General features: G+C 44.1%; 1 protein-coding gene across 1 annotated transcript; it reads right to left on the bottom strand.

Moving 5' to 3' along the window:
* Positions 1–11,379: 11,379 nt before the first annotated feature.
* ems (empty spiracles) lies at positions 11,380–13,799 on the bottom strand. The gene is made up of 2 exons (XM_002054813.4): positions 12,327–13,799; positions 11,380–12,254 (listed from the first exon to the last, which is right to left on the bottom strand). Exons 1-2 carry the CDS (start codon positions 13,474–13,476, stop codon positions 11,905–11,907), a joined length of 1,500 nt encoding a protein of 499 aa, XP_002054849.2. The 5' UTR covers positions 13,477–13,799; the 3' UTR covers positions 11,380–11,904.
* Positions 13,800–17,415: the final 3,616 nt, after the last annotated feature.

The raw sequence follows: 17,415 nt of genomic DNA, 5'->3' as shown, positions 1-17,415 counted from the left end.
GATGCCCGACGCTTTTGTGGACATTAATGTTTGACATTAATTGAAATTAATATTAATTTCATATTTATTGTAATGCCAGTTAATGGTCAATGTGAATGCTGTGGGGGCGTCAGCCGCCCCCTGCCCATTTATGGTCATGGCTGATGAATTTGCATATTTTCCTAGCCATCAGCCGCCACATGCTGTGCCCAACTGGTCCCAGATGCCACTTGCCGCTTGCCGCTTGCCACTTGCCACATATGGTCGGCCAGCTCAGCATGACGATTCGCATGAATGTTCGGGCCAATAACTTAATTTGTAATCGCAGCGCATTAGAATTTAAGTAACGCGTAATTAATGTTGCAAGTCATGGATTAAAAAAGGGGGTTTGTCGAGGGGGGCATTGGGGGAAGGGTGGGGGGCTGGCAGGTGGCTGGATTCGACATGTATGCGAGTTTTATTTATTGGGATCTAAGTGATTTCCGATGAGATTGCGACCAGCTAGCCGATTGAGGCATCAGCGCACAGCAGGTGGCAGCAGCTCGGAGAGAGATGTCTCGAGAGAGAGAGAGAGAGAGAGAGAGAGAGAGGGAGAATCGGATAGAGATAGAGATACGTGATCGGTGTTTGGGTCGAGGTCGGGGTCGGCATTGGGGTACGAACTCCTGTTGTGTATTGCCTGGCGCATCAGGTGAGAAGCGTCCAGCATCTAAATGAGTTTCACTTTCCTTACACACATACACACACACATATATGCACACACATACATGTGCACAGCTTGGGTATTTTGGGTGTGATATCATTAGCTCCCCTTCAGGCAGCTGGAAACCCGTTTCATTGCATGTTTTTACCTGCCCGAGTCGCCAGGCCCCAACTTATTCTCAATCGCAGCGACTCGATTTAATATTTAATTTATATTATTAGCGTGAATAAAAATTGCTGCTGCCGATATTTGCGCATCATTAAAGCCATCAAATGAAGCCAATTAAAAGTAAATAAATAATACATTTTATGAAAGCAATCAAATCTCTGCCATCGCATGCCCCTCTCTACCTCTCTCTCTCTCTCTCTCTCTAAATTATGCGCAGCGAAAATTATAAAGTTTTGTTAAAACTTAATTAGGCGCTGGCGCGAAGACAACACAAACAAATCCGGCGAACCTTTCGGGATATGTGGAGTGGCAAATGAGTTTTGCCTGGCTTATTTGTTGCTGTGCGAAGCGGTTCATTAATAAATTAACAGCACATAAAAGGGGCAGACAAAAGAACAAATTTATGGGACATCATCCGGAGAAGAGCGAAAGATTTAAGGCTGAGGCTCTGCAGTTCCAAATAAAACAAAGCATTAAAAAGGTCAGAATGTACGGAAATAGTGTTCCCAATGAGTTTGCTTAGCGATTTCAAATCAATAAAACACGATTAGCCATTGTCGATTTTATAGTTTTTCTTCTTCTTGTATTTAATGATATGCACAATATTTAGCGAATTTATAGAATGCTAAAAAACAAGTCGATTACGTTGAGCTGCGAGATGTTTACAAAGACAAGATACATACATACGTACATATAAACGTGTACAGTGAAAACTCTCTTAGGCGGATAGAAATCGCCGGGAAAGTGCTTGTATGTATGTATTTAGTTAGCTATAAATTATTCTTAGCCAGGAAAGAAGTTAAAGGAATAGTTGAAGGAGCTGTTGCCTTATAGGGCAAATGTGATTATGGCTTTGCGTCCGATGTGATTGGATCATTTAATGACTTCATTTTTAAGCAGCTTGTTAAGTTGTTAAGCTGTCGGGTTCTATCACCTGGCCATTGCTCTGGGCATGGCTGTAATCACATATCACCGGAGTCAGTGCACCCACCCGCTGTGTTATTTAAGTGCCACATTTCACATGAGCAACTTTTAAAATTATTTACATGCAGCAACAGAGCAAACAACACGAACACACGGGCACACGAACAGCAACAACAACAACAACAGCAACAACAACAACAACAGCAGCAGCAGCATCAACAATTCCAACGCCTTCTGTCCAGCACCCGCTCTGGTCTCTCCGGCGGGGGATTCTGTTGCCATGAGCTGCCTGAAGAGCTGTGCAGATAATTAATTGATTAAAATGTTTTTGCATATTATGGCCCGTATCATATTTCACATAAATGAGCGCATTCAACACGCTAAAGTGCCAAAGATTGTCCGAGGCCGGACTCGACTCGCAGAGATTAGAGCGAGGTGTCCATCAGAGAAAGAGATAGCAATAGAGAGTGAAAGGGAGAGGAGATCATCTGTGGCGAGGCACTTGTTGCCACAACTTACCACCTAGGGTAACAGAATGCGCCATTGTGGCGCACACTCATCATGATGTACACGATGATGATGATGATGATAGTGATGATCATCATGCTGGTCGAGAGTCTAGAGTTTGGTCTAGCCAAGCGCCGCATGGGGCAGAGGGGCGACTGCACGCGGACTCCAAACACCGAACAGGGTGTTTATGGTGATTTAGTCAGTTATGTGGATCGTAAACATTTTTGATAGCTAAATTTAAATAAACGACAGATATTTGTTGCTGGCTGCTTTATGAGCGAGGTTACAGCCAAAGATGGAGATGAAGCTGAAGTTGGAGATGGAGTTTGAATTGGTGTCGCAAGGCGAGGGCGCTTAGTCATTTTGTGTGCCTGTGTGTGTGTGTGTGTGTGTGTGTGTGTGTGTGTGTGTGTGTGTGTTGGCCAAGTCGAGAATTTAAATTAATTTTATTGCATTGAAGTTTTTGTGTAGTTGGCGCGCGCGCGGCGAAAGAAAATATCAAATTACTGTGGTAATATATTTGAGATTAATGTCAGATCTGTGGGCCAACAGATTTTGTTACGTTTTACTTTTATTCAGTTGGTAAATTGGCTATAAAAGCTGGCCCAACACACACACACACACACACACACACACACACAGCTGAATGCAGCACGATAAACAGCTAAGAAAAACGAGAAAAACGGTGAAAAGCGAGCAAAGAAAGCGGCCAACTGCCACTTCTTCATCAAAGATGAAGGCCCAAAAGAAACTGAATCGTCTCTCTCTTCGTTCAGCCAAAACATAAACATCAACATAAACAAAACAAATATTTAGTTTAAATTTGTTCGTTGACAAGCGTTTCAAATGTCAGTCCGCCGTACCACATAATTGGCTCTCATTTTTGGCAATCAAATTGTGTTTATTTATTTGGGAAATTGCCCCGATCCGAGCATGTAAGTAGCCTGCTTACCTGCCAGCCGAGAGAGTCAGCGGGATTTTCGCAGTGTGTTGGCCTAAGCTGAATCCGGTTGCAGCTCAATCTGCGCCCCGCTCTCTCTAACAGGATTAGAGCAGTCCGACTCGCACTAAGCCCACAACATGCACTTGTGGCTTAACTTTGGCAATCCTGTTAGGCTGTTGGCCTGCGATTTCTTTCAATGAACCTAATCCTCGACTGCAGTTGCGCTGTGTTTTCGGCTTGTCATTGTTTGTAGTCGAGTTAGCTGCTGCTGGGCAGAAACGGCCAGATCGGGCAAAAGGGTTGCGGCTACGCCCACGCATATATTTGCATGCCTTGCGTTGACTTATGCCTTTTGTCACAAGCCCTAGCCACAAGTCAAACTGGCTGCGTCGACGGGTTTTCGCCCGTTCGGGCCGGGCTCAGAATTCATATTTAATAAGCACATAATGGCAATAATCATAATTTTACAGCGAACTTCGGAAGGCAGCCATGCCAGCGGGATGCCCCTAAAGGGTTTCCTTGGCTCAGCTCTGAAACCGAAACATATACAGACACAGATACAGGAACAAAAACAGAAACTGGGAGGCGTTGCGCACCTTTAATTAATACGTTTGCTTGTTGCTTAGTTCTTGGCCACGAAATTCAAACTTGCCCTGAGCCATGCTCGCTTGCCTCGGTGGGCGTAGCAACAGATGATTAGATTTTCTTAAAATTTCAACTAAAGGGTATCGCATAGTGTGCTGTGTGTGTTTGGTGTGTCATTTGCCTGACTTATTGTTTCACTTTTGATGGCAGGCAAAGCTTCGTTTAGGTCCGGCAACCGGGCGAGGCAACCGTTCGAGCGAGCGGGGGGTTTTTGTCTTCAGCGGATTTCAACGGAAGCCAATGGACATACTAAATGTTGCATTTTGGCTTGTGATGTTTACAAAATGAGTTTTAAGCAGAGTTTTCAGTGGGTTTTGCCCGGCTGTGCTCTATGTGAAACAAAGGACTCAGGCAACGAACTTGTCTGCCTGATAACTGGATCTATAGGATCTAAAAGGCATATTTCTATTATGAAAGTTTTTTTTATATGCTTTTCAAGAATTCTATCTAGATTATTATTTAAGTGCATATAGTTATAAATTTTCTAGCTCTTATCGTTTCACTTCATTAGCTCTCAAATTTCCTGGTAATTAGATTGATTTTTGTAGCAAAATTGCATTGTTCCCACCAAAAATTCATTGGCCTGACTAACCGACTTTGTCTAACGGTTTCTGCTCATAAAAAACCAACAAAACAATTGTGTAAACAATACGCACCACCACAACAATTGACGCTCAAGTGCCCTGGGGCAAATCACGCAAAACCATAAGAGGAATAATGGGCCTCAACCTCAACCTCTGGCTGGCCGGGGCCATTTGTTTAATTTCCAATTAAAAAGAGCAAACACACAGAGAACACTACGCACACACACCTACGCCTACGCACAGCAGGTCAGAGTCCGACACCGAGTCCGAGTCAGATCGCCTGGCATTATCAACATTGACATCACGACATGGCTTGTTGTTGGTGTTGTCGCTGCTGTAGCTGCTTGACAACTGTTTTAGGCCCAGGTAGAGCCCAAGGAGGCAAAAGGATCTGGCACTGCGTGTGTGCAAACGCCTGACACTTGGCTCTGGCTCTCTGCACTGACTGGCTAGCTGGTCAAGCATTGAACGCTGTGCGTGGGCCCCGTTGAAATGAGTGCGGCGATGACGATGATGATGATGATGATGATGATGATGATGGAGTGAGGCTTGTCGTTTCCCGGAAAATGCCACTTGTCAATAGGCCAATGCCTGTCCCATTGTAGCTGTTATCTAAATTACGCCAAACAAAACAGCAGTTGCCGTAACGAGTCGAAACAGTAAGAACCCAAACCGAAGGGGCAGCACATTCGACTGGGCCAAGCCCAGGCCGTCACCAACTGCTGCTGAATGTTTTGGACCTTTTGGCTGTCAGGCAGGGGTGGGCCCGGCTAATGTTTTAATTTGATTTTAAAATGATGTTAATCTAATATCTGTGGAAAATGTCAAAATAAAGCGCAGCCATCTCGCTTGCACTCGCACTCGCACTCGCCCTGCCTCAGACTCAATCTGAATCTCTGTGCCAGTTTGATTAATTAAAAGTCCAAATATGGCTTCCACGGTGCTAATTGAAATGCACTTGCCGTGCTGCTCAATTTCAATGAATTTCCCATTTTATTACGAAATACGCTGTCAAAATTGTATTGGAGACTTCAGAGGCTCTTGATAATCTATGAGCATTATGTTGACAATATTTTCCTGTGAATTTCATGTTTGTGGCTTCAGCACAGGAATGCCAACATCATGTGGCTGCTTTGCTGCCACTCACGCATCGGGGCGTGAATACCACAAATTTATATTTAATTGTTTGATTGCCAGCCGTTGGCTGCATAATTTCTCAATAATTTCCCTGTCCGAGCTGCTGCTGCTGCTGCTGCTGCTGGTGTCGATGGAAATTATTGAAAATTGCTGTGACAAATGTTAGGCGCTGACTGCATTCATTAATTTCGGGGTATTAGCCGGCAGTCCCCAACGGGGTGTGAATCGATGAGTGCGACTCCGGACTGCGTGTGGGTGCGCAACTGGCCAGCCAGCCAGCTGTGTGACGAATTGGATGTTTTGTAAATAAGACATCTTTAATATAAATCGAAAGAAGCCGTTAAAGTGAAATAAACGAGGAGGAGCATGTGGAGAAACAAATGACTTAAGCAACAAACTTGCTTAGACAATAAACAGAACTTGTTCTGTATTAAAAAACGATTGCGATCGACATGAAGAACAACACAAGCCAACATGTGTTGGCACAAATGATGACATTCGGGCAAGATAAACAAGTAAGAGGTTCTAGTCGGGAGCTCCCGACTAGGGGATACCCTGAATCCTCTTCTTCCAACATCAAATGCATATACCTATATATTTTAAGTATTTTATAAGCTATACGTTAGGTTTGGTGACTCTAGCGGTTATTATTTACCAAAATTGCCCAAAAAACAGGATATCGATATCGAATTTTATCGATTGCTTGGAAACGGAGTAAGTTATCGATTATCGGAAACAGGGACAAGGAGCACCTACATCTAAAATATACTTGCGTTCATACATGCGAACGGACGGACGGACATAGCTAGATCGACTCGGCAGATGCTGATCAAGAATATATATACTTTATGGGGTCGGAAATGCTTCCTTCTGCCGGTTACATACATTTGGATTTTGCACAAATACAATATACCCTTATATCCATTTTTAATGGGTTCAGGGTATAAAAATATTGCATCAACGTTGAGCGGTAACTCTGATTCCTGTATGCTATTGCGCTTAGTTCTTATTAAGAATATTATTTTGTGTACACATTTCAGACTTTAGTTGCAGCCACTTAACTCAACTACTCTATCATTTACGGCAATTCAATCGATACGCCTGACTTTTAATTATAATACAAGCTCGTGAATATTGTTAATTTCATTTGAACCGACTTGGACCACATTCACGTGATGATTATCTGTCTATGACGCAGCTCTATTTATAATTCGCATGCTTATTAAGCTAAACAGTTTAATGGAAATAATAATACAAGCAACATTTCCCCATTCGCGAATTCAGTTCCCGTCCCAGTACCGAGACATCGAGACAACAAACCAGCTAATCGATGTTAGCTGCTTCGCCACCCGCTCTATAATTTAAATACGCTCGCACGGCATGGCTGATGCACATTTGTTTACGATACTTAAGCGTATGGCAATTTTCGTAATGAATATTCTAATTGGTTTTTAATTATAATACAAGGCGCGTTTCGTGTCTTGGCCCTGTGGCAATGCCAAATGGGCTAATTGCAGCTGGTAATTGCAATATTAGACGCCCCGCCCGAGCTGTGCATCTACTGGCCACAAGCCACACAGTGCAACAGGCGGTGTCAAATGCAGCCACCACAATTAATATGTATATCGCCAGGTACTCTATCCAATAGCCAATGCCTGGGAATGGCCACACGCAATCGACGCATTTGGCGAACTGTTGAGCAGGGTGCAAAAGGGGTAACGGGGGCAAAGGGTACAAGGAGACGTTGTGGTCGACCTATAATAATTCAATAACGGTATGCATAATGCAACTACAACTGACGGTAATTGATTAGCTATTCACTTCAATTCAGCCTAACCCTTGAATAATGCATTGCGGCCTGAAACTAAACACGAGCTGTTCAAGCATTCGATTGTTGGCCCAAAATAAACAATCGAACGCCGCGTGGGCGCCCATCAGCAGAGGCAGGCATCAGGGCGCATCGTAAAGTTGGCATATTTATGCGACTAATTTGAAATAAAACATAAAACTCACCAAATAATATTAAGAGTCTCCCATTCGAGTCGCCACATAGGTGAGATGCATATCAACAATTAGAAGCACGCCGGGCGCCCCATGGTCACAAGAGATTTGAGAAATTTGACGCTTTTACGAGCGCTCCACGCCACAGACAGGCAGCATAATGTCTCTCTTTGATATACCAAATTAAAGCAATGGACACAAGCTGGACATTTGAGCGCTGGCATCTGATGAGACGAGTACTTTGCATATGAATGAGATGATGCCGTGTCAGCTGGCGCCGCAGAGAGCGAGCCATGTTGAGGAGCGGCAACATAATTGAGGCAATTAGAAAACATCAAAATATTGGGCCTGGAAAAAGAAAATTGTTAAATAAATAAATGCTAACAAATTTTGATCTTAATTAAGCACTTGAGCGCTTAGCTGAATGTTTATGTTAAGTCTGGACGGACAACAACCTGGCTCTGACTCTGGCTCTGACAATGCAATTAAAGCCGACTCTCAAGCGCTGAGCAATGACAAAGCATAATTCAATTTAGAGTTGAATTTGGCCAGGGTGGAAGGTAGCTGGAGCCAACGCCCACCTTATAATCATTCAATTAAAACGCTTAGGAATTATTATTATGACAAACAAATGTCGAGAGTTTTAAATTGATGCCAATCTTGCGGGCCAACAGCTAACGGCAGGAAGTTGAAAGCGGCCCAAAATTACAAGCAATTGAATGAATATGATCAATATCTCGCTCTCTTTAACCGACTGGCGGAAGTGAATTGAAAAGTTAACAAGCGTGGCGGGCATTGGCAAAATGGCTGCTTGGCCAGCAAGTTCGTTGCCTAAGTCTTTCGTTTAGACAAATGCCCAACATGGACTTTAAATTAATTACTTAATTTAACACAACACGCGGCCCAGCGACACCTCCGATGACATCCCAAAACGACGACAACACAAAGCACTAACATTGACAATTTGAATGCCGCGGCAAACCTGTTGGGGATCGATGTGAGCCGCGATCCTGAGTGAGTGCAGGACTGGGCTGCAGATGGGGGCATAACAGATTAGTTAGCATATCCCATATCAGGGTAATTATTGTTAAATGAGATAACGATCTTGTACTGCGTTGACATTTATTTATTTTCCTTAATTTCGCCGTATTAATCTTCCTGGAAACACGCATTAAACACAGCGCAGAAATCAGACAAACAAGAAGAAGACACACAGACACTCACCTCGTTGTGGCACGTCCCGCTTTGGAGTGTGTGTTCGAGTGTGTGTGCGCGTTCGTAATGATCATTAGCGGACCATGAAAATCAACAGCATCAATTTGGCTTTATTGGCAATGCAATGGAACGAGCATGCGGCCAGTTTTTCGAGCCGTCTTTTGACAATTTGCATCAGGCAGGCAATCGATCAATAAGCCTCAAACTTCGGCTAATTAATATAATATGTCAGCATCGGTATTATCAGCAAGCTCATCAACATCAAAATACTTGGCAATTAAATGAACACGTGAACAACAGCAAACACCAGGTAAAGCAGGTTAGAAACAAAACTCAATTAAAGCCAAGAAAAGCAAAAATCAAAGCAACAACAATCACAAACACAACTACAACTATGGGCAGCAAAAAATAGAGAGAAAAAACGCCACAACCCAAAAAAGACGCAGCTAATTTAACCAAATTGGATTACTTAATAAGTTTATTGGATAAATAACTTGGCCGCAACAACAACAACGACAGCATAAAGTGAATGTTTTTGTTGTGGCTGGGTTTTTTTTTTTTTTCGGGGCGCGCCACAAACCTTTTGTGGCAGCATTCAAAATAAGCCACGGGGCAAAACAAGTTGTATATAAAAATTGTGAGCTAATTTCTGAGAATTACCCAAAAAAGATGCCCCCCCCCCCCCCCCCCTCCCTCACACACACACACACACTCACACCCCACCCGTCTAATATGTTTTGTTGTTCTACAGAAACATTTGAAATGATATCGTTAGGAAAACAGGGCCAAAGATAAGCCCCAATAACAAAATGCAAGCAGGCTCCACATCAAGTGGGCGTCGTAATTTATTATTAATTATAAACAACGTTTTGATAGACAACAGAGAAATACCAAAGAGGGACAGCACCTACTACTACTACTATCTAGGGATCAAATGTGCGTGCTACTAAGCAAACACACGCCTCGGCCCAAGTACTTGAATTGTTGTTGGCCTTATAACTAAATGCGATTTATATCAGTATCTCTCTCCCTCTCTCTCTTTCTCTTCCTCTCTCTGTGTGTGTAATTGGCTCTTAGGGCTTGAATTGTTGAGCTTTTGACACTGATTTATGCATGAGCTTAGATACATTGTGTACTTTGCTGCGTCCGATTAGTTGGCTAGTCGGTTATTCAACCAAATCATAGACCCGACACCCTCTGACAGACGGCCGCAATTTAGTGCTGTTAACAGCTAGTAATTAGGCTCGATTTGCCTGTTAATTAGCCGATATCAATTGGCCCCGGCCAGTTGATATGGATGTTGCAGCCTGCAATTCACATTCGCATTGCATATTCATGAGTTTCTCTTGCGAGAATTCACTCGATTGTCGATCTGTCGCGATAGTCGCATAAATATTGATTTAAAAATCATTAGCACACCTCAAGCCAAAGTGCCGCGATGTCATTTCCAGCAAACCAGTTTGGGCATCTACCCCCACACCCCCACTGCAACCCGGCTGCACCACCTGCAACACCTGCACCCACCCCCAAAAGCGCCCCAAAGCAGTCGTGTCTTTTGATCTCACTCGCGCTGGCGCTCAATTAAATTCTACAATAAAACACGATTTGCATTTTAAATTGTGCAATTAAAATGCTTATAAAATCTATAAAAATAAATCGCCTAATGCATTTTTCGAACACCTAGTGAAAAAACAACAGCAAAGTAATGCCGAATGTCACACGTTAATTAATTAACAGGCCAAATGGCTGACTCTAGCGTCTATAGATGTACAGTGAAAACTCTACGGATGTACAGTGGGGTGAGCTGTTCAATAAATTGTACATAACATAATCCCCTCAAGATATACATATATACTATATTTCCTTATGGCCGGCGCCTTTCTAAGTAAAAGCTGCGAAAGTTGTAGGTGATTTTTCTTAATCTTTGGTAAAGTGCCAATTTCATTATTTAGCCCCCTCACTTTTGCTTTGAAAATTATGTAAATGTGTCTTGAGTGGGGGAAAAAAAAAAACTTTAATCGAAACAATGCTTAAATGTTTAATCAGTGGGATTGGGTTTTGACCGTCGGCTGTTCAGAAAAAAGATTACTTGAATCGAAACTCCAAGCGAAGGCAAATGAAAAATGGGAACTTATATTTATAATGTCAGAGAAATGGGTGAAAATAGAAAACATAATAAATAAATGCTGGGCACGCAAATATAAATAAATATATGATGTCACGCCAAAAATATTATGCAACATAATTTATTACCAGATATTTTGCCAGATATTCGCCAAATTGGAATTTGCACTTTTAGATTGTGCCCAATTAAAGTTCATTTTGTTTTTAATATTTTTATTCTTGCATAAGAATATTTGTTGTATATTTGATATATGAATATTTTTCAAGCAATTGTCTCTTTACTTAACAACTAAAATTAACAACTAAGACAACTAAATGTACTTGATAGCAATTTATTAGCATAAACGAATGACCGTTATGGCATTCAGTTAAATACAATAATTAACATAAAACTAGTTATAAATAAATGCGTAATTGATGTACAGGAATTACAAAGTACCGACGAGTTCAAATGTGCAAGAAATTCGCTAATTAAATTTATTTATTCTCACTTTCTTTATAATATTTACACGCTTAAACAATTAAAATTTGTACAATTGTTTCTCTCTCTCTCCCGCTCTCTCGCTCTCTCTCTCTCTCTCTCTCTCGCTTGCTGTTTTCCAATTGTGAGCTCAACTCAATTCGAAGGGAGAAGGGCGCAACTCACCTGCCCGCCCGCCTATGATTTGGCACTGTATTTGGGGGCGTGGCCAGTGGACACATACCGTCTCGTACTTAATACTTTTGTAGGAAGTGTTGTTTCTATTTCTGTCATTGGATAGATGAGAGTCGCTTCTATATACACTAAGCCTAGCGCTTGTCACTTTAAGAATATATCACAAATAATTAATTTTAAGAGCTCTCACGCATATACACACGCGCACAGGCACACACACACACACACACGCACAACGCTCAGCAAATTTGGGCGCTTCTTTAGTAAGGAACTCACATACGCAGGGCAGGGCAGCTGGGGGGTGGGGCTGGTCAGCCTAATGACTCGCATCTAGATCATGCTCATCATCGCTGGCACAGTCGTCCATTTCCATGTCGATGAGCTCGTCGTCGTCCTCGTCGCCGCTGCCGTTGTGCATGTTACGCTCGGAGCCAGAGCCGCCGCCCTTCTCGTCCTCCTGCTGCATGCGTTTGTGCTTGGTACGGCGATTCTGGAACCACACTTTCACCTGCGTCTCCGAGAGATTGAGCGATTGTGCGAGCGCCTTTCGCTCCGCGCCGACCACATACTGATTGCTCTCGAAGGCGTGCTCCAGCTTCAGCAGCTGCGACGGCGAGAAGGCGGTGCGAATGCGTTTCGGCTTGCGAAAAGGTTGCAAGAGGAAATCTGGAAGGAGCAGCAGAGATCGGGCTGGTTAGCCAACGCACAGGCAAACAGGGCTGACTAGTGTGTACTTACTTCCTGGAAAGCGATGCGGAAAGATGCGTCCGTGGCGACTGAGCAGCCACGGGTAGAGTGGGTAGCTGTCGCGCGGCATGCCCGGGCTGCCCATGAAGGAGGCGGCGGCGTGTGGGGGCAGGCCAGCCGCTGCGGCGGCGGCGGCCGCTGGACCCAGCACATGGCCGGCTTGCAGAGCTGCGGCCATCTGGAACTGGGCGGCGGCAATCAGATGCGGATTGTGCTGTGGTGCCAGCTCCGGCGGCGTGTTGATGTATGGCGGCAGCGCCTTGATGTCCGGCATGCCCGGTTGTCCTTGCGGCGGCGCTGGACCACCTGGGCCCATCGGAAAGGGTCGAACCAAGCCGGCGGGCGGCATGCCTGGCATCATGAGTGGGTTGGGCCCAGGGCCGCCAGCTGGATGCATTACAGGTGGCTTCGGGTAGCTGGGCGGCTGCTGTTGCTGCTGCTGCTGCTGCTGAGGCGGTGTATTATGCGGACTGCTGACCAGCAAGGTGGGCGAGCAGGAGGGCTGCGAGGATTGCGGCGAGACTGACTTGGGCGGCGTGTGTGGCGGCTGAATGCGCTGGGCTGGATTCTCTGCCTGCTCTGAGCCAGGTGGTGCTGGCGAACGCTCGCGCTTCAGAGAAACAGCAACTGGCGTGGACGTGACATCCCCCAGCGGGGAGAGGCGTGTCTGTAGAGGACTGAGGCCGTTGGCCATGGCGGCATTGTGATGCAGACGCTGCAACAGCTCCTGTATATCATGATGGGACTTAGGTGTGCCCTGCTGCTGTTGATGTAGCAGCAGATGCTGATGCAGTGCGTGCTGTTGGGCTGGCGATAGATGTGGATGGGGATGCGCGTGTGGATGCGGTGCCATGTGCGGTGGCAGCACGTGGTTGGCATGATGTGTTGGCGGTGCCATCAGATGATGTGGTGGTGTGGGCGTGGCAGGCAGCATGGTGAGTGCAGCGGGCGGCGTCTGAGGCGGACTGCCGGGTCCGTTGCGATCCGGCTGGGGGCTGCCGGGCTGCTGCTCCGGATTGCCTCCAGCGGCAGTCACCGTCGCATCGTTGCCAACAATCGAGTCGATGCTGAAGCCGATCTTCTGCTTGGGCGTGGGCAACATGACGGCTGAGGTGGGTACCGGCGGAATCATTTTAGTCATAAATACGCGCGTTGTTTGTGCGGGCGAGGCGGCGATTAGTTCGGCTATTTTGGCGGCTTTTGTCTTTTAAACTGTCTCTCAGTTAATCCTTGAGTATTTAGTCGCCTCTGCTTGTTACACTTGCTGCGACATTTAGACGCTTCACAACACTTAACACATGCACTTGGCTTTGAAACCCTTTTAACCGTTGCGGGCGACGGGCAAGTAAACAACTTTCTAGCGGGGTGGGGAGGGCAAAGAGTCAACTAAAGTTTTATAGTTTTGCGATCGACGCGCTCGTAACGTGTTCACTCGACGACGTTCACAGTCTGAATAATCGAGAGAAGCGGCGCTGTGGCACCAAGTGTACGCAGTGGGAATTATGCACGACACACGACAATACGCTCGCACTCTCGCTCTCGCTCTCTCACTCTCACCCTCTCTCGCTGGCTGGCACAAAACACGTCAAACCGGTCTGCACTAGCGCGTCACGGTTGCTGCTTGTTGCTGTTGATGTTGCTGCTGTTATTGTTATTGTTGCACGCGCTGTGCGAGAGAGCGAGAGCACACGAGCTGAGCAGAGTGTCGCACTGGCCAATGAGCGTTGCCTGTGCGCTTGCCATTGCACTCTTGCCGCCTTGTGGATTTTATCTGGCCACGCCATGCTGTCTCATTATCTGAACGGATCAGCTGCACATGGAGAGGCGTACACAATTTAATTCGCCACGTTGTATTTGTGTTTGCATTTGTAGTTGTATTCGTATTTGTATTTGTATTTGCTTTTGTGTTTGTGTCTGTGTGTTTCTGCATATGGCTTCCGTTGATTTCTTCAGTCGCTGGTGGTGGTTGTTGCCGTTATTGTTATTGTTGTTGTTGTTGTTGCTGCTGCTTTTGTTGGCATTGTGGCTGTCTCTTTGTAATTTGGCTTAAACTGCCATTCATAGTTTTTGTGGTTAGATTTTCATGCTTTTATTTTGTTTGCGCAAAAACAAGCGAAATGTGGAAAAATGCTTTAAATCGGGCGTGTGCTACGGCTAAGTTAGTACTTGCGGTAATAAAAATGTAATTATATTCCTGTCTGCAACATGTTTACGTTTTATACTCTATAACTATGTATAGGACCTCAATTATAAGTTAGAAATAGGCAAAATGCGCGTGAAAGGCAATTTCAATTATTATATACTTAAGTATATTCTGAATCAGAATCAATTCGATACTCAATATTTCCAGCACAGGAATAAAGAATGTCTATAATTTCATGTACATTTATCGCCTTTGGAGCTTTGGGCATTATCAAAATCCTAAATATTTGTTCAAGCTTTTCATATGATTCAATTTTTTTTGTTTTGATTTGCATGCCGCCCTGTTTACTTTGAGGCCACACTCTGAATGCTGATTTCTGTATGAACTTTGTTCGTTTCAAATGGTTATATTGGTTATAACTTTCCAGGCGACTAGCAGGGTCTGTCATGCATGAAGACCGAATAGAATCAATCCGATTATTAATTCCGCACCACAAATGCACTTCAAAGTTGGCCTGGCGCTAATAAATCAAACCGGGCGCACATTGACTGCGACAGTTTTATATAGAGAGCATAACGCTGACAATTTAGATGTTAATTTTTATGAATATTTGAATTTTTGTTCGTTTTGGCACAAGACACCACTTTGCATAGTTTATGTGTGTGATCGCAATCAAAATCCAAAATCAGAGCAAAAGCCAGCCGCAGCAATTGTCGTGGCGAGCATTTATTTTTAGATCAAGGCGCAAATATCAATTAGTAATCAGTGAATAATCCAAACAAATAATTTTCACACTTTTTAGGCTTGCCTGGTTCCAGTTGTTGTCTTGTGTGGAGCCGGGGTTATCAGTTCCGGGGCAGAGCAACAGAATTTATGACTTTCGAAATAAACAAAATTTGAAATTCATTTTATTTTGCTGCTAGATTAAAATCAATTTTATGGCCAGCTAATTAAGTCAACTGTCTGCCATGGCACATTGTGTTCCCTACCCGGACAGACCCATAAAGGCGTAATTACCCCGCCTAATGGGCTTTATATACACGAAAAAAAAAATACTGATGGAAAGTTCAGAGTGCGGTCTTTAATTGCCAAAACGTGGCAACAAATTGCCATCATGTGAAAGCTAAATTGACTGCCAAGCCAAAAGCATAGTCGGTTAATATTTTCACATTGCTAATTTTACAATTAGCCAAATCTAGCAAAAACATCAAGTGCTTCGTTTCACACGCCCACTGCGGGACATCGAGTACAATAGCTAGAAGTGGACAACTGGAACCAGGACGAGTGCCTGCCCGCAACAATTGTCCTGTTAATGAGCAAATAAAGATATCTGCATGACCAGCAGCCAGCGCACAGCATCAGCTAAATAGATGTCCGACTAACCAGCTGCCTGGCCCGAGCATAAGCACCCGCTGGGCAACCAATTGAGCAGGGTATACACAGTACTCGATCCTGAGATACCCTGCAGTAAGTTCAATATGTTGAACTCAAATTCTATTAGGCTATAAGAGTTAAGGGAGATGGTGGAGAACAGGTTGCAAGGAAGGAAGGTCTTCCAACTAAAAACACTTTTCGTAAGATTCAGATCACAGTATATATATTAAAAAGCGGATATATTAACGACTTGTGGCTACTTGACCAAACTGAACCAAACTACCCCTAGTTTACAGGGTATTAGCTCACTGGGAAATTTCGCAAAGGCGCTTCTGTGACTGCAAATGAAAACCATAAAAAATGCGAGACAAGGGCCAACAACAACAAGGGAACAGGCACACAAAAAAAAAACGTATTTATTAGATGGAAATGGAAATAAATCGAAAGCAGCCCCCGGGAGAGAGAAGAGAGCACACAATGCTGGCCCGTCCGAAAGGTGTCAAAATCAACAATTTTCGAGCTGCAAACAATTCCACAGAAAACAAGGCGCACAGCATGATGCAATTTTGCCCCTCTCGCACTTAGCTCCCTGTTTCGTGCTCTAGGTCTGGCTCTTGAGCCGATCTAACCATTTTTTTCGGCTGAAATGATGAAGGAAAAAATGAGAAGTAAAATAAAATAGAAACAAGAGTTTCACTTTTGCTTGAAAAAAAAAAGAAAAAAAAACAATGAAAAACGTGGCAAATTTCCCTTTGTTTAATTTAGTGGCAAGAAATTGTTGAGTGCCAACGAAAATGGTCGAAACAAAAAATTGACTTTAATGATGATGAGTTGCCGATTAGAAGAACGCCTCGAGCTGCTCACTAAATTCATTTGAATTGTGTTTGTGTGTAATTTTCTATGTTTTCTATTTTCCTCCGTGTTTTGTATTTTCTGTTGACGTTTTGTCTTTTTACGCTGAAAATGGCACAATTATACAGAAATCTCAATATGCCTGGCATTTAAATGTAATTAATTTACAGAGTCTTGATTGCAATTGAGACAGACACACACGCAGTTTCCAGGAATTTCAGTCAGATCTATCAATTTCACAGTTCTCATAATAAGTTCGTTCTCCCGACGATCCTCTCATAATTCGAACGCTTGTAAATCCACGCGGCACACAAAATTATGATGGATGATATTGCGGCTGCATTTTCACGCTTGAAAAGGCCGAGAGGAGGGGAAAATAGTAGCCGAGAAAAACTCGAAACTGACAGCGCTTCCAATTCCAAATGATGATAAGCATGAGAGGATCAAAATTAGAAGCGGGGGCGCGCGTGTGGAAGGGGTGGATCAAGCAACTGGACAGCCATCTCGACGATCCGTAGAGTTCCCAGAAAAACCCATTACAAGGTAAATGAAAACGCCATGGGCCCAGGATCAGCATATGCATTTGATATTTCGAGCACGCCACGTCGAACGAGGCCAATCAAGAAGAAAAGCGGAGAGAAAACTAACTACAATGGCCATAAAAGCATATTAAAACACAATTTTTGGTCAACAACGGAGCGTTAAGGGGCC

The sequence above is a fragment of the Drosophila virilis genome, chromosome 2 (assembly GCF_030788295.1).
Source record: "Drosophila virilis strain 15010-1051.87 chromosome 2, Dvir_AGI_RSII-ME, whole genome shotgun sequence".
Lineage (NCBI taxonomy): Eukaryota > Metazoa > Arthropoda > Insecta > Diptera > Drosophilidae > Drosophila > Drosophila virilis.
This window is presented reverse-complemented; position numbering and strand designations above follow the sequence as displayed.